We start from the raw sequence: 23,845 nt of genomic DNA on the forward strand, positions 1-23,845 counted from the left end.
CAGGGCACATACAAGAAGCAACCAATGAATGTGTAAGTGGAACAAATTGATGTTTCGCTCGCTCTCTCTCTCTCTCTCTCTCTCTCAAATCAATTTAAAAAAAAAGAAATAGGAATATGTGTAGACTTCCCTACCTTGTGTGCGCACACAAATACACACACAAACAGGCTCCTGACAGCCATCACATGGCACTTAAACACCAGGTACCAGTTCTTGAAGCCCCTCAGCTCTCGCCACACACTTGAGATTTCTGGTAGAAAGACTGCAGGATTTCAAATGAAGAGAGTGAAGAAAAATGAAACAGCCAATTATAGGTTCCTAAAGCACATATATTACCAAATTACCTTGTCTCAAGAGTGGTGGATTTTTTCAAAACAAACTTCCCCAGTGAGGATTTTAAGTAAAATATGGAAGAGGAAAACATCTCCAACCACAGCCTTATAAAAATTAATCTCTCAGATATATTGTGAATGACTAAGCGGTGAGAGCCCAAAGCAGCTGTGCTGAAGTGAATAATAATATATAGTATTTTATGAAGCTTCTTAGCAGAGAGGCGTTAGCGAGGAAACTGCCAAACTCACAGTTAAGTTTTTAATTTTCCATTTCTAATCACTTCATTTAAGGGAAAAAAAAATGGTGAAAAGGAAACAACATAGAGACCTAAAACACAAAAAGAGGGAGGGGCATTGAACTTCAAACTGTATAGCATAAGAGAAAGACAAAGAGAGACACAGACAGATGAGGAAGGCAGCCCTGGATTTCCCCCCTGCAATTAGATTGCACTAGAATAGCAGAGTGATAGGATCTGATCTTGTTACACTAGTCATAAGCCAGGACTCCGTAAGGGATATTATTGACCAGGAAACAGAGTGATAGTTAAGGGACTAATGAGAATCATATAGCTGATTGAAATCTGAATATATTATTAAGTCTGAGGTTTCAGATTGTGGTAGATGTTTTCTGTGGAGTGGACTTACAATTTTATTTTAATGAGTTATTCTGTTTTTCTAAAATTTATGAGGTTCTAACCACAGCTGGATCTCAGAGGGGGACCCAACACTATTTTTCATGTTCTTAAAGAGAATAGTCTAGGAGGGAATAGGTCTTTGGCTTGTATTGGGAGGAAAGGTGGAGAGTCTAATGGACCTGTTCTGCCACATACCAGGTCTGTGGCTTTGGCCCAGCTCCTTAACCTCTTTAAACCTGACTTTACATCAGTAAAGACAATAAAACTCAGTTCATAGGACCATCATGAGGATTAAATGATACGATGCATGTGAAAAGTGCCTACCATAAGCACTCAATAAAGGGAAGTTATTACTCCATATGGAGGGCCATGAGGAATCTTTCTCCCCAATTCTACGTACCCACTCCTCATACAAGCCACTTGCCTCTGGCTAGCTTCTTCAAGTTCCACACAAGTCAAGATCTTCCTGACTCACTTGAGATTAGGATTAAAAGGTCCCTTACTCATCTGCATGGTCTTGGCATTACGATCACACAGTCCCCCCAGAGAATGGTTGAAAGGCTTAAGAATCTAGATTTATATCCCCAAATTCAATACTCCTCTCCGGAAAATACAGATGACTTGCACATTCTCAAATTGACTGTGTGCTTGAGAAGGTCCAACTTTATCCGGCTGATACTGGTGCTAGCAATGTCCCGAGACCAAGATCTGGGCATGGTAAGTGCAGGATTACTTATCCTCGTCTCAAGGGTCCAGGTTGACAATGTTTTAACCAAATCAAGGGGCCTGGATTTTCTATCTAATCTTATGTCTGTCTCTTCCATGGAAAAGGCCAGCCCCAAACAAAATTATGAAGTTTATTTCCAACTCTACCCCCTCCCTTGAACCTCCCTTCTGGCCATAGTTCTTCCACTTCAAAAGATTCAAGAGATTTGGTAAAATAATTTTCAATAAGATATCAGGGGCTTAAGGTATTAATAATCTTTATCCAAAGGTACCAGCGGCTATCATAATTCTTTACTCTTTAAAAGTAGAGCTAGGTAGAAATAATGTCTGGTCCAAAAGGAATGTATTTTAACAGTGAAATTCCAGGTACTGCAAGTTCCCTGTGGGAGACGTTTAAGTTCAGGGCAGTCTTAAATCATGCAACTGAGTGACCGCATACCCTACTGAAGCTCATCATTGGCCCTGTTCACAAACAATTATAAGCCCTCTGTCCTGATCCAGAGTAGTGCTATCTGGACAATAAAAGTTTATAAACCAGCCACCTTCTGAATCTCAGTACTCCTTCAGCAAACGAAGTACCAGCCATGAGCTTGCTTCACAGCTGGGTGCACAATGCTGATGCTATAATACGCAGTTGTATTTTTTCAAGTTCTTTCCCTGGATCATTCTGGGTGGTAGGAATCATCATAGAAGCTCCATGAAGCAGATATTTGGTGTAATAGCTATGGGACAATCTGAAACTCACTTTCCCTTTCTCTCTCATTTGGATTCATCTGAAGTAAACTTTTTCTTTGCCTAAGAATCAAAAGGAAAAAAAAATTTCCTTTTACAAGGGCCAAACAAATTTTACATCTGTTTAGATTTTTGTAGGTCTCAAGTTCCTCCCAGAATGATCAGAGAATTACAGTTTCTAACCCCTGACTTTCAAGTGAGAAATCTCTCTCTAAGGGAATTTCTACTTTTGTGTTCCTAAAAGACCTTTAAATAAAACCCAAAATATCTGGGTGAATATTTGAATCATGGCCAAATTATAAGATCAGCAAGAGCCCCATACAAAATGCTTGACAGAGTTACCAATAAGGGAACAAGAACTGTCAGTGCAGGGCGGGGATTTTGTGAGGTGGCTTCTGCACCACCTTGCATGAGAAGTGAAAAGAGTAAGTGTGGGAGGGAGTTCAGTTCTATGAGAACGACTTTGTGGAAGGAATCAGAATGAAGAAGAAATGAAAGACTTTTCTTCCCCACTTGGTTCACATCTAGTAGGAAAATAAGCCCAAGATAATCGAACCTTCCAACCCATCAGAAAAACAGGTGTGTGAACTTGAAGTTATTAGGGCTACTTCCTAACGAAAGGTGTACAAGGAGGAAAGAAGAGCAACTTTATTTCCTCAGGAGAGTTGGCACCAAATCATACGCTCATATTTGTTTCTCTACAAAAGAGGCTCTAATGTTAGTGACCCAAGAGCTACTTAAGGAGGCAAAATAAAAGCCCTCCTCAGCTTTGTTCATGAACTGCTGCTGCTTTGGGCTTTTCTTTTCTCCCTAACCCTACACCTGCTTTTCCCAGCCTGTGGCAAGGAGTAAATGATTCAGGTAACTAGTTCAGGGCCTCTATTTAGAAATAGTTTCTTGGGTGTGAGTTTTCATGCCCAGGGGATGGTATAAGTGTCACAGATTCTCTCTGCTGGCTGGGAGGATGGAAATGTACTTTAAAGCTCAGCATCGAAGCCTTCACTTTAGATGCTGAAAGCCTTCATTCCTTGCCAACTGTGCGCTCCCCCCTACCCACCATAATTAATTAATGCAGGATTAATTGTGCATGTGCTATGGTGCCAGCTGAAGGAGGAGAGTGTGGCCTATCCATGCCCATCAGCTGGCTCTGCAAAGCCCCAAACCCCATGAACACCATCTAGAGAGAGAGAGCAAAATGTAGATTGTCCTTTATATAGGCTGCAGGAAAGGGCAACATGCCTCAAGCTGCAGAAGGGATTCCCACAAATCATAGACTTGGGGTCAAGAAGGTAGCTGCCAGAAGCCACACCTGTGCATAATGCACTACCAGGGGTGTCTAACTCACGGCCCAGGATGGCTATGAATGCAGCCCAACACCAAATTGTGAACTTACTTAAAACCTTTTTTTTTGCCCACCAGTTTTCATTAGTGTTTGTGTATTTCATGTGTGGTCCAGAGATGCCAAAAGGCTGGACAACCCTGCAAGCAAAGGGCCCAATCACAGACAAGTCTCAGGTTGGAACGTGGGCTTTGAGAACAGGGGAGCAGGCCTGGGATTCAGCTGTAAGGTCCTGGGAACCAGCGTAAGGTGCAAATGGCCATGACTGATTTCAGAAGACATGTAAGGCCCAGGAGCTGGCTCTATATCTGATCTCAATCGCAGGCAGCATAGGGAAGCATCCAACAGTGTCAAGTGTTGAATTTCTGTATTTCCTTGCAGGGGGAGATTCTTACAACACAATCACAGCTAATGTAGAGGACAATCTCCTGCGTCACTGAAATACCATCATCTGGACTAAAACCTGATGCTGAGTGCTTGAAATCAAGTGAACGATCATGATTCTTAGCATTTATAGATAATGCTCCATTACTAATATCCCTTGGGCTTCTCTCCTGGAATTACAGAACAACAAAATGGCTGAGCTGTGAAGAACCTGAAGAATCATATATTCAGGCTACTTGGCTTTAGTTACTTGGGGTGACCCCACTAGTAAACATGCTGGGCTGACACTCAGAAAATGGACCCCCAGACAAGGGCACTCCCTGCTCTGTAGCCCCGGGGTAGCGTTTCCCAGCAGATACACAAGGTGGGTGAACTCAGACACCAAAATACCAGATACTCTTTCTGAAGCAGGTCAGATTAACAAAGGTATTAGAAACTGAAATGCTCTAATTCGTGAACCCAGTAATACAATCTCTATTCCAGCACATCATCTTTGAACCTCTAAGTTCAAAAGATAATAGTTTATGACTCTGATTTTATCCCTTTGGCCTCTCTTGTCCTTAGTTTATATAAATTTTGCTTACATTAAAAAAAAAATCAATCTGTTGCATCAGCTTTTCCCCTGCTAGCTGTTTTTCCAACAGCTAGAAAGAAGTAACTTCCATCAGTTCTAATACTTTCAAGAAGCAACATGGTGAAGTGAAAGAGAAAAAAACCAAACCAAACCTGGGTTTTGGATATAGATCTGGATTCCATGTGTGGCTCGTCCACTTTCTCTGTCTCTGGCAAGTGATTTATCACTCCGATCCTCAGATACAAAACAGATATAATAACCACCTCGCAGTGTAAGTGATTATTCAGAATAATACTTCTGAAGTGTAAGGTTCCTGGCACTACAAAGTGCTCAATAAATAGGAGTGACAATGATTACTCATTCCACACATTATTGGAACAGAGATTCTCTAAAGTGGCATCTTATACACAGCTGGCCTCGGAATGGCTCCTAAGGAGGGGCGCAGCTCCCATAAACTGGCAGGTGGGGTATGTGGACAAAAAGAAAAAAAAAAAAAAAAAAAAGGAACTCATTTGCAAAGATAAACCACTCCTGGAAAACAAATAAGTAATTAAATCCTAACTTTGTTACTTCTGAAATAGAGCTACATAAACTGCCTGATATATCTTATGGTACTGTTATTTCCACATCCTTCAACACCCACATAGGTAATTTTTCCTTTTTTCTTTTTTTACAAAATGGTTGTAACATCTCTCCTTACAAACCTTTACCCTCCTCAGTGAACCATTCTGGTTGATGCCCCACCCGCAGAGTAGAGGACTCAGCCCTAGCTGAATGGGTAGAATAGTGTCTCCTGCGCAGCCCAGCACGGGCTAGACTCTTCCTTCCAGGCATCCGATCTGTACCCACCACACAGCTACCACTCTATCCAGTATCCATATCTGCAATCTGCATTTTTTTTAACTGAAATCTTAGAGTCCCATTTGAGGCTATTTCTAGCCATGATCTAGAGGAGACAGAAATAGAGTCTAATTTCAAAAGAATGGGGTTTAGTCCACCCACTCACGATGCAAGCACTAAGTATCAGGGGAGGGTGACTAATTATTCTTGGGAATTTACAGGCAGCATGTGGCCAGAGACAGGGACAGCTTAAATCCCTCAAATCCTGCTCTATGTTGCTTCAGAAGAGACTGGACAAAACCCCCCAAACACACACGGATGGTCCAGGCAGCTGAGCCAGAATCCCCCCACGGCAACAGTGAAATCAGTGACACTGACCCCTGGAAAAGCACAAAGACAAAGCGGTCAACGGCACTCCTGTCAGCACCTCCATGGGTCTGAGCTACCGAGGAGGTTTAACTCAGGCATGAAACAAAATGGGAGAAAGTATCTGTTATCTGAAAACGGAAACTTTATCATATTTGTATGGACTCAGCGCAATCAATGCTTGGAGGTCATAAAGAAGAGGTGGGGAGTAGCCTAGGAAAGCAGAGGCCAAGCCACCATCATACAGAGTCTTTATCATGAATTACGTAGACATACATGAGGCCGACCACGGAACTTAAGGGCAGGCACCTTTCATTCTGCAGAACCCTAATATGCCAAGAGAAAGATCACAGGGGCACTGAGGGTTGGGAAAATCCAAGGGGAGATGCTTAAGAGGAGACAGAACAAACAAAAATGTCACTTCTTACTTCCTGTTGTTCAAGTCTCTATTCATAGATGAACGGTTCTCACAGGCCTTTTTAAATGGCTCTCCTGTTGAGTCTGTTGTAAACCCTCAGTGTTGGGTCTGGAATAGAGCTGGGCATCTCTGAACTCACATCAATAACCCACTGCACCAGGCAGAAACAATCTACTGCGAATAGTTTCCAAATGTCTACTTCAGAATTCTAAGGAAACTGAGAGCCCCCCTGCCCTTCCCAGAGGATCAGAGCCCCTTTGTCAGAGCTTATGCTGGAGGAACTGCCTTAAATGTGCACGGAGCGCACGGCAGGAGATGCGAAGTGAAAGAAAAGGTCAATAGGCCTCTGGTTATATATATTATTTTTTTTTAAAAAAAAAAGACATCTAAAAATAGCTGCATTTATTGAAGCTGCTTCCTTATCAGGAAGCATGGAGCTAGGAATTAACGTCTGCCTGCATCGGAAATTCTTTCAGACAGCAAACCCAAAAAGGAAATTTCCCTTCCAAAGTATCCTGGCTGGCCTGTTGTGGGCTGTTTTTTCTCTTCAGGCTGTTTGGAGCAGCGAACCAGGGCCCTAGTACTCTCACATGGGCTGCTGGAACAGTAGAAAAGCCTTTAAGCATTTGAATGTAAAAAGTGAAGGCATTCAAAGAAGGCTGAAGGGGAACAAAATATAAAACGCTGAAGGCTGGCTGTCTTTGTGAGAAGTCATTATTGCTTTGTCAAGATTCTGAGCATTAAATCTTCTTCCCCGTGTCCTTGCCTCAACTCTGCTGGTGATGTCACAGCACGTCACAGGCAGCTGTGTGAGGAGAGGCCATTTTTGGAACACTGATAACAGCAAAGGACAGGGGAGGGTTTGCTAGGTCTTTGAAGAGGCTGGGGAAGGCTGAGGAAGGAGGCTTATGGATCAGGCAAGGTCCATGAAGCAAACACTTCCAGACAGAGTTAGGGACGTGGTGCAGGCAGAAAAGGCCCTGGAATGGAAGGCCCGGGAGCAGAACCTGACTCCTAGAAATCATAGGGAGTGGTTAGAAAATGAAGCTGATTTTCATGGTGACCTAGGGAAATCAGTCTCAGTGCTATGTAGACAGAATTCTAGGCCCTTTCTTTAATGAAACAAACAAATGTATAGATGCTTCTCTTGGCCCCTGAAAATGGGAGAAAGCCACCTCCTAAAGAGGCTATTCTCCGTCTTAGGAAACTGAAAACGAGCTCTAATGAGTTACTGGCCACTGTCTTCAGGCACTGTGTTAGGTGTTATACATCCAATAGCCCTGACACTTGTAAGAAATCCTCATCAGTGGCTGTATTAGAAATCTGAGTCTTAACGAGGTTAAATCATCTCTCTGATACAGAGAGGTGGCCCTGGAATCAAGCCCACTTGGGTCTGCCTGAACCTAAATCCTTCGTATTACCATGCTTTTTCATTTGGCAAGAATGAAAGGAAAATGGGACCTGCTCCCAGGAGGGCATCCCTGATGAAATGCCAGAGAATGGGGGTATTTGTGTGAACCCCACTCCCAGCGCTGGCCCTCTGAAGCCTTTATGGCCAGTTCTGTGCTTTGGTTGCAGAGATTAATTAAACTTCAACCTGAGCTCACAAGAAAGCAAAGAGGGAGTAGCAGTAGAAATGGGTGAGCAAAATCAGAAATTAATTACCCATGGTAAAAAGCAGGCTCGCATTCCTGGTGAAAACCAGAGGTTCTGCACAAATTAATGGTCAAGTGCATCACCACAGCCCTAGCTAGCTGCTCCCATTCCTGCACCCATGGCTACCTGGGCTCCCATAGTCAGCAGTCCTTTCAGGTCCATGAGACTCTGCCATTATGTCTTCTCCTAAGAAAGCCAAGTGGGGATTTCAGAACTAGAAATCCAGATTCCTCGCATGCTGTGTGAATCTGGACGATTCAGTGGACCTATCGGAACCACAGTCATCTCGTCAACAAAACAGAATTAATACACCTACTTCAAGGACTGTTGATGATTAAATAGTAGAGATGAATGCGTTTGGTTACTTATAACAGTATAAAATATTAACTATGATTATATGGAACTCCCATTTTTGTTTCTTCTTTGGGAACAAAAATAACTTGAAAGTGTATAAAATTATTGGTTGCTCCAGCTAATTAGAAATGAGAGACACTGCATCTCTTTTTACTACCCTGGTTCTAATATAGCTTTGTTTGTCACATGACTGTCTTAAACTCGGTTACTCTGCTGAGAGTGCAAAATCGCCAAGTGGGGGAGCGGCGGTGAGGTAACGTTTCCAGAGGAAAGCATTAAATTAAATTATTAAACACACACAAGGAGGAGTAGTAATGTAAAAATTCTGAAAGATTCACAAGGAAAGGCAGGAGAGCCAAGGGACTATTTCTGGTGTTCTGACTCTAGAAAACGCCAAGTGGCTATCATGGCTATTTATTAACCTGCAACATCATAAACCGTAACCCTATTAAATATGATGAATGAGTCCTAGGTTATGATTTTTAAATACCACTTCATAGGAACTTGAGAAGGCCAAACTGGTGGTGTGGAATACAAAGTCTATGGGCAAATGGTGATGATGTGATTAGATGCAATTATGGCAAAAACGTGAAATGATGATGGAAAAAGGAATTTAGAATAAAGAAAACACATTTACTTAAATGCTGCCCCATCAGTCTGAAATAGACTTCCTGTCATCATATGGGCCGCACTGAACCACCATGGGAGGCCAAGCGTTCTGTAGGACTGGCCCTGCCTCATGAGGCACCTTTTGCTGTGCATTCAGCACTCAGAAAAAGTCTTTCCCGCATGTCATGAGAACCCTAGTGAGAATTAGAAAAAAAGGCATCTTTTGCTCCAAGCCATAACCTTCACTGCTTGGAGAATCAAGAGTGATTTTGTCAAGGAATTCTGGAGGCAGGGCGGGGGGCGGTCTTTGGTCCTTTTAAGTGTTTTCAAGGTATGGTAAGAGGCTTCCATCCTCTTTAGAGAATGGAACTTTTTGTTTTTATCTACTTGCTATAATTGTTGTACTTCAGCTCATCTATCCTCAAGCTTAAAAAAAAACAATTCAGCACCGTTTATGGAAGAAGAAAAAAAGCTCTTCCTACCTTCTCAGTAAACGTACTTGTGCTTGCTTTCCTGATGAATCAGGGAAGTTCCAGGAACCTGCTTTAGGATTGTTGAAGGGCACTGATCTGCTCTTTTGGGGACTGAGGAAAGCACACCAGGATGGCAGGGGGCTCCCCTCTCCCTGGTCCTTACCTAGGCCCAGACTACCCCTGGCCGTCTCTTTCAAGTCCTCTATAATCACCACTTAACACTCTGCTCCATTTATCACTTTGTTTTTATCACAGGCAAATAAAAAGAAAAGGCTTTTACTTTCTACTTCTCAGTGGCTTGCTAATCTGTCACACTGTGTCTTCAGTTTGGGTACAGCCTTGTGTTTGCAGAGGAAAATGGTGAGAAACCCTCAGTAAGAGAAGCTTGACTACTACGATCCCTGCCCTCCCTCCAACAAGGGAAGGATAAATTTTAATATAACCATGAAAGGAGAAAAAGAGTTAAGAAAGAGGGTTTAGCTGAAAACCAATGAGGATAAATGGTGAAAAGAAGCCACTTTGAGGCACAACAGCCTAGTGAGTGTCTCTTTAAAACAAGCAGCTAAAAATGCTTTCAACCAAGCAATACCATAAATGTCCTGCTGCTTTCTTGGCTTTCAGATTCTTCCCCGTACTTTCCATGAGCATTCCACTGGGAATTGTCTGGAATCCCAGATTAAAACAGCAATAACCCAACTCCCTTGTTCGAATATTTATTTTCTTTTAGGTTTGGAAACTCAGCTGGGATGCATCTTTAAGTACACAGCATAGCCTAAACCGTCCTAGGGGCCACATGAGATATTTCTCGAACAGGTTGTTGGGCAGCCGAGTCCTGCAGCGGGAGAGGAAGGAGGGTATTTCAGCCTCATGTGGAAAGCCCCAGCTGCCCACAAACAGCAAGAGCCTGGGAACCTCCACTTTCAAAGGATTCATTCCAGATGTCAGAGCTAATGGTGTCAATGTGGGGTTCATGCAGATTACCAAGGAGGTTCCTAAAGTCAGGCTGCCACAGAGTAGGCTTTCAAGCAAAATCATCCCCTTGACCTGGAGCCATCATCTGACAACTTAATATATTCTAAGGTTGGCAGCAATATGATACAGTTCTGTATCTCATAATTACCTATGTGGGGGATCCATCCACCTATCTATCCATCTATCCATCCATCCGTCTATCCACCCACTCACCCACCCACCTAATGGAGCAAACCATTCAATAACTGATTGACTACGAGAATACCAATCACTTAGGACAGATTGTTAGACAGATTCTAGCCATAAACCAATGCTATGGCCACATCAACGAAAAATGGCTCAAAGTCAACTCTGAATTCATCCATCCATCCGAAAATATTTATTGAACAAACATTGTGGCATAATAGAGAAGAACTTAAACTTTGGAGTCAGATAGAATTTAATTTGAATCCTGACTTTTTCTCTTACTAACTGTGTGACCATGGCAAGTTGCTTAAATTCTTGAAGCCCTAAATTCCTTATGCGTTTTATGGATATAAAAATATCAACCTTACAAATATTGCTGTGAGAATTAAATACAATAATTTACATAAAGGACTTCACATAGTGCTTGGTACAAGGCAATCCACGATAAATACTAGCCATTATGATTGTGTGCTAGGCACACAGTAGGTCCTGGCAAAACAGGGGTAAGCAGCATGGCTGTGGCTCAATGAGAAAACTGTCTACTCCTGAAAAATTTAAAGTTTTGGTATGGAAGGAACAGTTCGAAGTGGGGAGAATGATTCCTTGGGTGGGAACTCCTTGGGTGGAAGAAGGCTGTTTATGTTCTCTTGTCCAGTCAGAGTGTTGTACGGTAGGAAAACTTGGTATTATAATGACTGATTCACAGTCAAATAGGTGGTTTAACAGCAGAACTAGTTAAGAATTAAGATCTCCTGGCTGCCAGTTTGGTGTGTAGATTAGTTTGTTTTACCAAAATAACTTCTTATGGAGAGGCAGTTCTACAGTCAAAGAGCTTGACACATGCCAAGGCATCCAGAATCGAACCAGGAATTAGGGTTTCCTTGGAGGGCTGTTTCAAAACATAAGAATAAAAAGCTATGAAAGAAACAGCGGCCCATTTGGGACAAGTGTTTGTAATTCTTTCCTCTCCGTACCCGGCAAGGAGTTTGGTGCTTTGCTCACTTCTGTATCCCCAGCCTCCAGAAGAGTCCCTGGTACAGCATAGGTAATCAATAACTATTTGCGAATGAAGAAAGAACTCGATTAGGGAGTAGGAGCGTTTTGCATCTGTGGCATGAATGAGTTCCATCCTGAAGCAAATATAGGACAGCTTCTGAAGAAAAGATGCTATTACCTGGCTGTGGTTTCTTTTGCAATCCTGTTTGCTGCCGTGGTACCAAAACACTCTAGTTCACTGAGGGCAACAGTGCCTGCAGCTGTGACCCTGGCACCTTTACAGTCCCAATCTCATCTTTAAAAGTTCACTGTGGAGAAGATGGTAGAGTGGAATGATGCCTCGTACCCCCTGGCCTAAGAGAAGCTGGACTGTGCTGAGCCCAATCCGTAGCAACTCCGTAACTAGTGATGAAATCAGTAAACTGGAGGAGAGGAAGAGTCCTCATGGTCCCCAACTCCTTGCCAAAAGCACAGCAATCACCCTGACTGTGGGTGACTGACCAGCAACGCTCCCCCAGCACCTCCCGGCATTGGTCATCTGATCCCCTAAATTATCCCAGAAAGAGAAGAGAGCAGTCTGTGTCCTCTGCCTCCTATTGTTCTCCACTTTCAGCAGGCAACCTTCTGGCTCCTGAGGAGAGATGGAACAAGAGGAGGATAACCTGGGGAGCATCACCTTGCCAGAAAGAGAGAGCAAGCACAATCGTGCCACTATTTAAGTTAATAGGAATCAACTAGGGAGGGCCAAGGTGACCCCCAGTGTCCTCCACAGCCTGGACTTCTGTTCTCGGGATAATGCTCAAGCCAGAGAACCTGGCATTTTCTTGGACACCGTGACCAGGGTGGGAATCAGGTGATTCATTTTCCCCAGCTGCCCCCATCACACTGTATCATCTGGGCTGGGTAGCGACACAGGAAAGACAAAAAAGGAAATGACAGGTGTTGAGTGCTTTGGAGCCTGGCCCCAGAAGCACAAGTGTGTTGGCCCCGATGCCCTGCCAAGTTGCAGCTGAAGCTTCAGACGGGGGAGGTGGTAGCGAAGAGGGGCAGAGAGGACTTGGGAGTGGAAATACCACACACTGACGGAAGCTGTGGAGGTAATGCAGGCACAAGAGAAGAAAGAGAGGAGAGCAGCAGAAGGGAGGGGGAGAGAGAGGCCATATCCAGGCGTACAAAACTTAGGAAAGAAAAGCAGCTGGCATGGAAAAGGCAGGAGGGGAAGGCCCTGTGAGGGCAGCAAGAGCACACAGCTTATCGGGCAAAGCAAGGGACTGAGTCTGACTCAGAAGCTGAGCAAAATTTAAGGCCTAAGAAAATATTAAAAGGGAGTTAGTGTGAGTTTAGGAAAACAGACAAACTGTCCCCCAAAATTTACCTCGCCTCTTAGATTTAGTTGACTCTGTCCTATATATTGCCCATTCCCAGATTTTGGGGCAACATATCCGACAGCCGGAACAAATACTCAGAAAAACAAGGGGCAGGAATCTCAAGGTTTTCAAAGCCGTTCTGGGGAGGAGGTGAAGTCATGTGCAAACACTCTCAGAGCCTGCCCCTCTCCAGCTTGAAGCCCTGCCCCTCCGGCCCCATGCTGTCAATCGTTCTGACCCTGTGGTCCCTCTGGACACCTGTCGGTCTGTCGGTCTGTCTGTCCCTGCCCCCGGCGCGCAGACACTCACGCAGGTGCGCGGGCAGGCGGATCGAGTCTTCCTCCATCCTGAGCGCTCGGGGCACTGGAACATGAAGTGGAGTCGAGGAAGCGTAACTCGGCACTGGGCTCTCGGGAGGTGTATATGAAATTCGCTCCTGCTGTTAAAAACAAGGGCAGGAAGAGAGGAGGGGGGAAAAGACAATGAACGCTTGGAACTGAGGTGCGAAATCAGGGAGAGGGGTGGCAGGGCACAGGGCCGGGGTGAGGGGATGCCTGAGCACTGGGCGAGCATCCTGCCTGCCCCTCGCTCGCTTGCATTTCAGATCTCCAGCTCTGGGATTTAGAACACAACTCTGGAAGGGTTTAAAATAGGGCTTTTCCTTTGGCCTCGGATCAATGTGTGTCCATTTTCTCTCTCTCACTGCACTAGTGGTTTTGCTAAAGTAAAGAGGGGAATCACGGTAACGGAAATGAAAAAGTATGTCCAAGAGAATGGCTTTAAAGACTACTCTCAAAAATGACTGTACCAAGTCACATAATTACTGTCACCAACACATTAAAACCACGTTTCCTCCTCTCTGGCAATATCCCCTGCTTCTAATCCAAGTGTGATCCTGTACTCAGATCCAATGGTGTGAGCTCAAAGTGATGGATTATAAATTCCATATTTAGTTAATAAATCTACGAGCAAGATTTTTCTATTACCTACCAATCTCATTGTACAACAATCACACAAAATACCTAATGTTTAATTTTTTTCTTCGTAGCAAGGAATATCTGTAACATTAATGGACAACTCCTTCATTCTCTATCTCAGAATCAGTATTTCCTTTTCTTCTGAACTATTTCAGAGATTCAAAGAATCATCTCCATTTAAGAAAAGTACTATTTAAATGAAAATCCTTACTTAACTGACCAGAAAAGTGCGGGGGGGGGGGCGGTGCTTCAGCAGATCCACGATTTAAACTCAAACACACAGTGTTTGATAGATCACTTAAAACAACTGGATGGGATGAGAAAGATTATTATTTGTCAGAAGTTAAAACATGGTAAATAATGGCAAGAAACTAACTATCCTGCTGGACCAGAAGAGCAGTGCAATTTGCATCTTAGATCTACATACTCACTAGTTTGATAACTTCCGTTAGTTTCTGTGGTTTAACTGGGTAAAGTAAAGTGGGACACACCGAGTCTAAAAATAGGCTGGGGGAAAAGATCAGTCAGATGCCATTATGAAAACAGAAATCAGGGGCAAAAGAAAAATCACGGATTAAAATAACGTGAAGGGGGTGTTTATGTTTCGGAAAGACAATTCTCTAACATTTTATATTTCATCAAGTGTGCAAAGGGAAGCAGGGGAGTCCCCTGGCCCTATAACCAAAGTAAAGTTTTTCTTCTGCTCATACCCTGGGAAGTTTGGTGGTTGTGGTAGGAAGTTTCGATTTTAAATGAATATATACATATTTTTGTAATTTCCGAATGGAATTGCTATACCTTCCCTGAGGCATCCTTTATCAGCAAATAGGGTATTTGGAATATATCTGTTTAAACATTCATCCTAAAGTTTCCTGGTGAATTTGTTAATTAAGGGCAGTCACATACATCCTAAATCTCATTTCTGTACAAATCAAGATGTTCTCTGAAAGGTCACCCAGAGGCGAAAATTTCAACTTCACTTTTCTTGAACTTTACCAAACATCACACATATTTTAAACAACTCTAAAGTAAGGATGAGTTATATTTTTTGTGTTTGATTTGGGGTTTTGTGGGTGAAAGAGGCAAAGCTATAAACACACATATGAGAAACACACAAAATCTGTTTAGGAGTTTTTTGAGGTGACACGGACTTTTAAAGCATTTTCAACAGTCTGTTTTTCTAGTGTAATAACTTCTCCACTTGCTTCAACCCTCGAATAAACCTCCCTTCCCAGTCCCAATATATATCTAGATATCTTATCTACCGTTAACTTCATTCCCAGAAATAGCTTTCTGTTTTGTTAGGGTTTTTTTTTTTTTTTTTTTTTTTTTGCAGAAGTGAAACTGTTGATGAAGAAAACATGGTACAGCCAAAGAGTTTTCAAATGGCTTGGCATGAGCACGAGAAAAAAAAGAAGACAGCATTTCCTAATACGATGACTTTCTCTTTAAAGCAAGGAGAAACACCCAAGATCCAGTGACAGCCCCTGTGCGTGCCAGGCCACCCCATCCCAGCTCCCTCATCCCTCACCAACTCCACTAAGGACAAGATGGGAGAAACCCAGTCTTCCAAGAGGATTTTACTTTATTTTTTTGAAAATTCACCTCTGGCCTACTTACAAAAGAGTCAATTAGGTACCACCGTAAAAATGTGTTATGTTCTGACTTGCTAAAGCACCACTGTGTTGTACCTTCATTTCAGTACTTTCTCTGCAGGCAACCCCCGCGTTTAAACTTCAGCATGGTCCCGCCCTTACTACTACATGGACTGCCACACTTCAGCACATGCCCTGGGACATTATGTCTCCCCCACACGTCCAAACAATTCTAGATGGAAACAGCTGTGTTATCTTATGATGAAACCTATAAAACAAGGCCAGAGACTGAGTGATTGTGGACCCTGAATTCCTGATGATGGTTTGAAGTCAGTGATATTTTAACACCCTAACCTTGGGATGGGAAGTTCTTTTTAAAAGGTTCATTGAGGAGAACCTTTTAACAACAGGGAGGGGGTACCTTGACCAAGAAGGGGAAAGCAAAATGCACTTCTAGGGCCTCCAGTGATTTGCTGACAGTCATTACCCACCTACTGTGTCCCTGGGCTCAGCCGCCAGCAGAGTACGCAGGGGACCCCGGAGAGAATGTAGCCCGGTGCCTGGGCCCCTTTCCAAAAGTATCAAAACATACACCTGGGAATCCTATGTCTTTTTGTTAATCTCTAGGGTGACTCACATGTTCCTGATTTGTCAATCTATTACCATAACCATGCACTTAACATTCAATACACTATCATCAATTAGAAAAACAAAACAAACTGTGCTATCTCAGATGGAGACATTTAGACAGAGAGACATAAGGAGACTAACATCCAATTTCCTAAATAAAGGAAACCTCCTTATTCTCACAAGCACTTCCCTGGTCCAACCCCAACAAAGAGACGTAGGGGCTTACAGCTCATTCTCCTCTAGAACAAACTGTCAGTAGAATGAAAACCAAAGATGGTTCACTAACATTACGGAGGAGATAACGATTTTCCCAGGGGGATTATAACCACTGGTCTAATTAAATTAAAATGCTACAGACAGTGACATCGGTGCATTCAAGTGTTGTCGGGGGATAAACTGCCAGTGGAGGTCAATGAAATGACTGAAACTGCCGTGATGTGGTTACATTATTATTTGGATGCTGAAACAAAACAAAACGAAACGAAACAAAACAAAACAGGCTGCTCTCAAATTTGCAGACACAACCTATCAAACCAACCGGCAGATCAAGAAGGAAGCCCTGCCAGTCCCAAGGCCGACTGTGATACTGCTGGGAAGGAGGGGGAGGCGGGGCGAGGAGGAGCTGCACGGAGCCCTGAAAAGAGAAAATGAGGCTAAAAATAGTTTTAGGCAAGGAGTGACATGTAAATTTTACTAATCAGTATAGAAATCTTCTAAGAAAAAATGTAATGGAATATAGAACAGGGTTGCTGTAAGCACAACTACTGAAACCAGAATAAGTTCTATTCCCTCTTCATTCCTTCCCCAACCATGAAGGGCCAAGGAAGGGCACCAATCTAATGTTGCTCATTTTAAACCAAGTGCTTAGGCATCTGTGACTACACATGCAGAACAACACTATATGCTGACTAGAAACATGGCATTTATTCCCCACCCCACACAAGACCCCATGGTTGTATATTATGAAGAGTCGAAAAAAAATTACTAAAAAAAAAAACAAAACCCTTTCCTATTCAAAATTTTTCAATATAGAGCTTCCTATTCAAAATCAATCAAATCCTGAGGATCCCCCTAGTGTACTTACGCATTTGTTTTTATACCATTAACTCTTTGAAAAGGCTGAAAGGTTAAGAAACTTAGAGCCTATTGCTAATAAAATGTTAACTTTCCAGAAATAAAGAACAAGCATTTCTGGAATTGAGAAAACCAAAAAGGGTGTTTCGCTGTGCTTGCTAAATGATGGCCTGCAGGTAATTTCAAAGATTCCTCTACCGCAGAGCTGAGTTGTCCTTGGTTTAGGATCTCTTTCAGAAAGAGTCCCATCTCCTTTATAAATGCCAGGATTTCCCCAGCAACGGTTTCTGAAGCCTGCGTAAAGTCCTGAGGAGATGAGTGTCATGGGAACAAAGTGGGGACTGTGACCATTTCCTGGGGAACTCTAGCAAACATGCCACCGGTGCCCTTTGCATCCTGCAGCTCTTTGGTGTCCCATCATTGCGCTGAAATTCCGCAACCCAGGCAAGATGGAGAACAGCAGGCACCAGAGACACACTGGTCACGTAGGTAATACTCAGTATTTTGAGGGAAGGACTCTTTTCCACCCTGAAGGTTTTTAGGAAAGTTGATGCTTGTACGGTAGTTGTTTTCTGTACACTGAACAGAAGAATCCCTCCTATTGGAAGCTACTTACTGAGATTTGCGAAGCTGAGGTCTGAGTACACATTTATTTTAAGTATGCTCTTCTGGCTGCAAAATGGCTTAAGGTGGTGGCTTTGGCTTTCTTTAATTAAGCTTTCATTAACAAGCAAAAGTGACACATCACCAAAAAATGTGCAAGACTGAAATCTGAACTGCACAGTTTACAGTTTTCTAGGTTTTTGGCATCATGGATACAAATAGACATACACAGAAACCTAAACTCTCGAATGTCGATTTTCTTTACTTGAAAAACTACATTGACTATTTTGTTTACCCCAAAACTTAGCAAGATGAACTTAAAGAACATGAGAAAAGATGCAACTGTTGGTCTTTTCATAAGATACATTGTACAGACAGTCACAGACCATGGCATTTTTGGCATCTCCCCAGAAATGGTACACCTTAGGTTCTGGGATATACCTTAGGACGTGAGGTATTCAAGTATGAATTCTGGAGTAGAAAACCAGTTCCATCAAATCCCGAGAGAAGCTGCAGCGCTATCATCCCGTCCCACAGAGGCCCAAGAAGACATCTACACCGGCGGCCGGAGGCGGCTGTCCTCCTGGCATCCAGCCCCTGTCCTGACAGAAATAGCCCTCTGCGTCTCAGGCATTAGAGTTTTACAACCTACTGGGTCTCTGGCTTTTAACATCTTTGAAATGATTCCAGGGGAAAAAATTAGATGGATAGGAACTATACTCCTGGTCTCCGGAGCCTCCTCCCTTGGTTACCTAGATACCCATTCAGCCCTGGGGAGCGGGGCAGGGCAAGGTGCCCAACAAACCACACTCACTCTGATGCGGGGATCTTCCTAGGTGCCCAGCTTCACCAGTTTAATGAGTGCTCTTGCTTTGGACATTGAAGAAGGTGGGTTTGGGACCTGATACATGCAGATTCCTGCATATTTATATTTATACTTATAACTGAAATAGTCCCTTTCCTCACCTTCCTGGCCTATTATATTCTGAAATCAGAAGACAGGGTATTGTGTTTGTCAGATACAAATAAAGAGAAACATCTTAAGTCTTCCTTTTACCCGGAACAATGTTATCTATGCACAAGAAGGTGAATAAAAAGATGCATTAGCAATAGACCCTGCAATCAAGCATTGCTATAAAAGGTCATTAAGGAATTTTCCTCCTATGATTTTATGAAATATTTCAGCATTCATCAGGCATCCAGTAGGAGCCCAGGCATGTACTAGGCATTACAAATTCTGCCACCCTAATTCCTAGGCTTTCCCAGATGGCCCAAATATTAAAAATTCTGTCTCATTTAACCCACCAATACAAACGGGTACTCATGCATAATACTCAGAACATGTGTCTCAATCGTAGTTGGAAAATGCAGTCACTGCAGGAAGTGGAGCTCGTATTAAGAGAGCCTTTGGAATGTGCTTCCCATGAAGCCTTCATTTGAGACTTGCGACAACCCTGTCAGGAAGGCATTATTACTTTCATTCCACATAATGAACCTGATCTGAAGATCACAGGGGTTGAGAAATCTGTTCAAGTAACCAGATTGGGAAACAGGATAGTTGGTATAAAGAGGAAAAATAAGAAATGACATTTAGGTAGCACCAGCCATTCCACAGTGGCTTTACAACTGATGGGGAATCCCAAGAGATAAATTCAAGCTTGTAAAAACTGTCTCAGTTTGGGTTTATTTCATTGCTTTGTGGCCTCACAATTACAGCAGGATTTTCGAGGGCTATCAAACAGGGCTGCCTGAGTCAGGCTGCTGACTTTCTTAAGCCTGTTGCTTACCCCGTGGGGAGCAGAGATGGAGGGAGTCAATGCATTTAGCTGAAAGAAGGGGACCAAATACGATGTACCAGAGAAGTTCTCCTGGCATGACCTCTGAGCAGGTGCAGCCATTAGAATTCATCCGGGGACGTGTATTGCCCGTGGTCATGATCAGCAGGGCCAACAGGGCATTTACAGATTTTGTGCATGTGATGACTTCACTTTGTACAGAGATCTCATCTTGGGTAATTTTTTCAGTAAAAATGTTACTTTTGTCTCTAACATTTTCTTTAACAACAACAAAATACATTTTTCCCTTACTCAACTCCTTTCCATTTATTCCAAGAGCAGCAAATGCCAAGGTACAGGTGAGACAACAGGAGCAGTGAGGTGGAAAGGCCCTGTCAACATTTACTCGGAGCCTGCAGCGTGCAGACCGCTATGCCAAGGAGGAGCTGAGTCTGCCTCCAGAAATCAGAGTGGCCACAGGCCTACACGGCTTCTCCGAGGGCCTGAGGGTGCAGGCCCCCAGCCTCTCAAACGAGGATTGGATGAAGGCACTAAGGATGTAGGTGGCCTGTTGGAGAAAAGATTTAAAGGATCCTCGTAGAGGTCTTCAAACACGAGAAGGACTGGTGTAAGGAAGAGTTAAGGCTGCCCAGTAGCATCTCAGAGGGCAGGGCCGGCAACATACACCTGGGCACTGGAAATATGTATGACTTACTGTTCCCCCAACAGCCGATCTAAGCTAAGGCTAGAAGCTGACTCGACAAGGGGTGTTCCCGCAGTGGGAAAGCACTGAGGTGGAACCTGAAGGTGCCTTACAACTCCAAGATGCCACTTCTCTACAATCTTAGATCCCCTGGTAAGTCGAAGGTTATTAATTACAGCATGGGCAGAGCAGATCCAAATGAAACACAAATGCCGCAATCGCCTTCTCTATCAATGCAGTCCCCCTAGTGCACTTACAGGCTCTGAGAGCTCCTCTGAGCATAATTAGAAAAAGCAATGTGTCGAACTAGGAGCAACCCCTTTAAAGACAAGCTCCTAAAGCCCCCCCCCAAAAAAAAAAAATCAAATACATATCTTTATTGTTCTAATTTTAAAACATTTTAATCAAGATCCTTTCCAACCTTGAGATGCTACGGGTTTGTTTTTTTTCTTTTTCTTTTTCTTTTCTGAACTTCTTAAATACTTCTGACATGAAGAGCAAGCAGAGTCTCAAGCTGTGATTCCAGGTTGTGGTTTCCAGGCTGTTTTTTGCTTGAAGGGTGCTCAGCTCGCTGGGCTGGAACCCAGAGCTGATGTAGACAGGGCCACGGCAGAGGCTCTGTCTGGGGCAGACAGACCAGCGTGTGTGCTCCTGCATGTCGCAGAGTACGCCCCTAATCCCTGCTGGGTGGTAGATGATTTGCTGTCACTCAGAGTGGAGCCTGCGTGAGCGCGGCAACACACATCACCACTCCAGGAAACCCCGGGAAAGTGCACGTCCTGCTGGGAGTGGGTCGCTTCAGGAGAAGAAAGGTGGTGTGGCTGTATGTGTACAGAAGCAGCAGGCACCACTTCTAGGAAACATAAAGTCTTGCTGATGGATTTATCCAAAAGTGCCCCCAAGCTTTTGATTAGCCTTTTGAGAGAGGGTCACTAAATCCTTTCTTCCTAATTTTAATAGCAGAAGAAACAGGTACTTAAATTAACAGCAGCTTATATCCTGGGCTCAACCGAGTGGCCAAGTACAGCTCTTTATTAGCTACTTTCTCCTCTGTAGCTTTAACGGTTTGGCTTGGCTATGACAATTAGCTGGTCTGCGTGTCCCCGCCTGAGGCTAACGAGTAATGAACTGAGAGAGCTGTTATTTAGTTGTATCAAGGACGCCATTAGAGAGGCTTCTCAATGTCTCCCCCAAAGGAGAGATACCTTCCAGGCATGTTCCACCTGCCTTGTGACTGCCCTCCTACAGAACTTACGGTGTCCTTACCCCAGGGAATCTTGGGACTTTAAAACCTGAGCAGAGGAAAGGATGGGGGTCAGGCTTCTGCAGAGCCCACAGGCAGGAGCCTAAAGGGTTGCTCCGAACCTGTGCATTAACCATTAATTCCTCCTTCCCTTTCTACCTTCCCACCTGCCCTCTCTTGTCTCATAAATCCTTCACCCCCTCCTCAAGCAGCTTTCTGTTTTCTATTACAGCATCACACTGGGCTTTGCTCATCTTCATCTCTTTCTTGAATGGCTGTATCTGGAAGTCTTGTAAAAGGAAGAGAGATAAGCAGAAGCTATGGCTCAAGCCCACAAGCCCAGCTGGCTGCTGGGGGTGGGGGGGATGGTGTTTGGAGGGGAGGAAAGTCAGACCTCCTTTCAAACTAAAAAGACTTTATGCCCTGTGATTTGTCATTACAAGATGTCTACAGCTTAAATGACCCACATGCCTGATAAGAACGTTTTAAAGACCTGATACAAGAGCAAGATCTACATTCTAATTCACATGAGGGCAATCCATAGAAATGCTGAAAAAAAGTCTCTAAAATGGCAGCCCCAGTGAAGCTGTTTGCATGAAGTCCTACAAGGTCCTTTCAGGACCCAGCCCATTTCCAAGGAACCAGGGGACACCCCCTCCCCCACATGCCTCAATCAGGAAGGGAGAAGGCCGGGCTACAACCACCACGGTCCTCAAACTGAACAAAGCCCCACGCTCTACATATATCAGATAGTTCCTGGGTTGCCTCAGGCTGAGAAATAAATATAAATAGAAAAAGCCTTGTAAGCTATACCTAGAGTAACAAGCGTAAATTAGATCTGGAAAAGATTTATATCTCTGCAAAATGTTTACTACCAGAATAATTTTCAATAAAACCACAGAAGAGCACTATACTTAAAAAGCAAAGTAAAAGAAATAAGTCAGCATCTCCTCAGTGTTGCTGTCTGAGAAAATGGCATAACAATGCCCAACATTTACTGCCACATAATGTTATTTTAAGGATAAATAAGATGAAGCTTATAAAATATTATGAGTTTGAAACAAAGGCTCTCTATAAATGCAAGGCATTGTTATGATAAGGAATTTGAGAAGTCTCAAGTAAAGCATTACTTTTTATGTATGCTTTAATAATTAAATCTGTCTTTTTGCTGTAAAATGAGAAATTAACTTAATTGAAACAAAGACTGAAGATGACAATGACCTCACTATATGACTGAGTGAGGAATAAGGGTTGAATTTATCTTGTTTTTCCCTCCCAACCTCTATCGCTGTAAAAAGGACCATATAAGCAACATCAAACACGGATTAAGAGTGTCACGCATCTGCACCTCCTCTTTTAGAAAAACTGCCTTGGCATGTCATTTCTACCTCTACTTGTCAAAACTCATAGAAATTCTCTGGTTCTTAGACACAAGACTCCTTATAGGAGCTCAGGCGTCTTCCCCTTCACTGCGGTCACAGAAAGATCTGGGAGTTTTGTTTCTGACAACTGTTTACTAAAAGCAACTTCTGCTGACAAGGTGACTATTACTATGAAAAATGCCGTCAGCATCAGTACCATTCTAAAAATTTAATGACAGTAATGAGAATAAGATATAAAAGTATGTGTGTGTACATGATGACACCAGTGATTAACAGAATATTAAGCAGCTTGAAATAATAAGAAAACTGATGTGTTGCACTCTTGTAGCTCTGTTGTTAAGACTGATTAATAGTTTATGTTACGTAAGATTCCTGCCCTCATTAAAATGATTAGTGCTCAACAGTACATGAAAAATATGCTTGAATTTCCACATACTTGAGGAACTCAGGATCAGCTAACGATTTAGGAAACACATTTTAAATCAGGTATTCTGAATCTTGGCTGTGCACCAGAGTCATCTGGAAAAGCTTTAAGGAAAAAAAAAAAGTCCCAGTATCCAAGTAAATCAGTCAGGCATCAATATTTCTAAAGCTTCTCCTGTGATTCCAATATGCAGAGGAGTAAGACTGAGAATCACTGTCCTAAATCAAGACAGAAATAATAGAGTAAGTCAAGATACATGTTAGATGATTATCTTTCACAATAGACTTTTAAAAACCTTATTAATCAACTTGCCAATTGTCCTTCCCTCCTGAGTAAATTGCTACTGTCCTGCTTTTAACCATAAGACAGAGATTATCAGTGTAATACAGGCAGTTCCTGAATAGTGACTACCTGACCTATATACGAACAACTGCCCAGACAGGTGCGTCTGCAGCGGTTCCTCTTCTTTCCCAACTGCCT

General features: G+C 43.1%; 1 protein-coding gene across 7 annotated transcripts in view; it reads right to left on the reverse strand.

The window, feature by feature from the left end:
* ETV6 (ETS variant transcription factor 6) overlaps positions 1–23,845 on the reverse strand; it is a 216,786-nt gene that overhangs the window by 116,452 nt on the left and 76,489 nt on the right. For 5 of the 7 annotated variants that reach the window (XM_054591424.1, XM_054591428.1, XM_054591421.1 and 2 more), the window contains exon 2: positions 13,269–13,398. In XM_054591424.1, the coding sequence (XP_054447399.1) occupies positions 13,269–13,398 (130 nt within the window). The remainder of the gene's footprint in view (positions 1–13,268; positions 13,399–23,845) is intronic. The other 2 variants (XM_054591426.1, XM_054591422.1) reach the window with 1 other exon arrangement.

This window comes from Pteronotus mesoamericanus, unplaced genomic scaffold (genome assembly GCF_021234165.1).
Source record: "Pteronotus mesoamericanus isolate MK-2021 breed Mesoamerican mustached bat unplaced genomic scaffold, CSHL_Meso_final scaffold_21, whole genome shotgun sequence".
NCBI classification, from domain to species: Eukaryota; Metazoa; Chordata; class Mammalia; order Chiroptera; family Mormoopidae; genus Pteronotus; species Pteronotus mesoamericanus.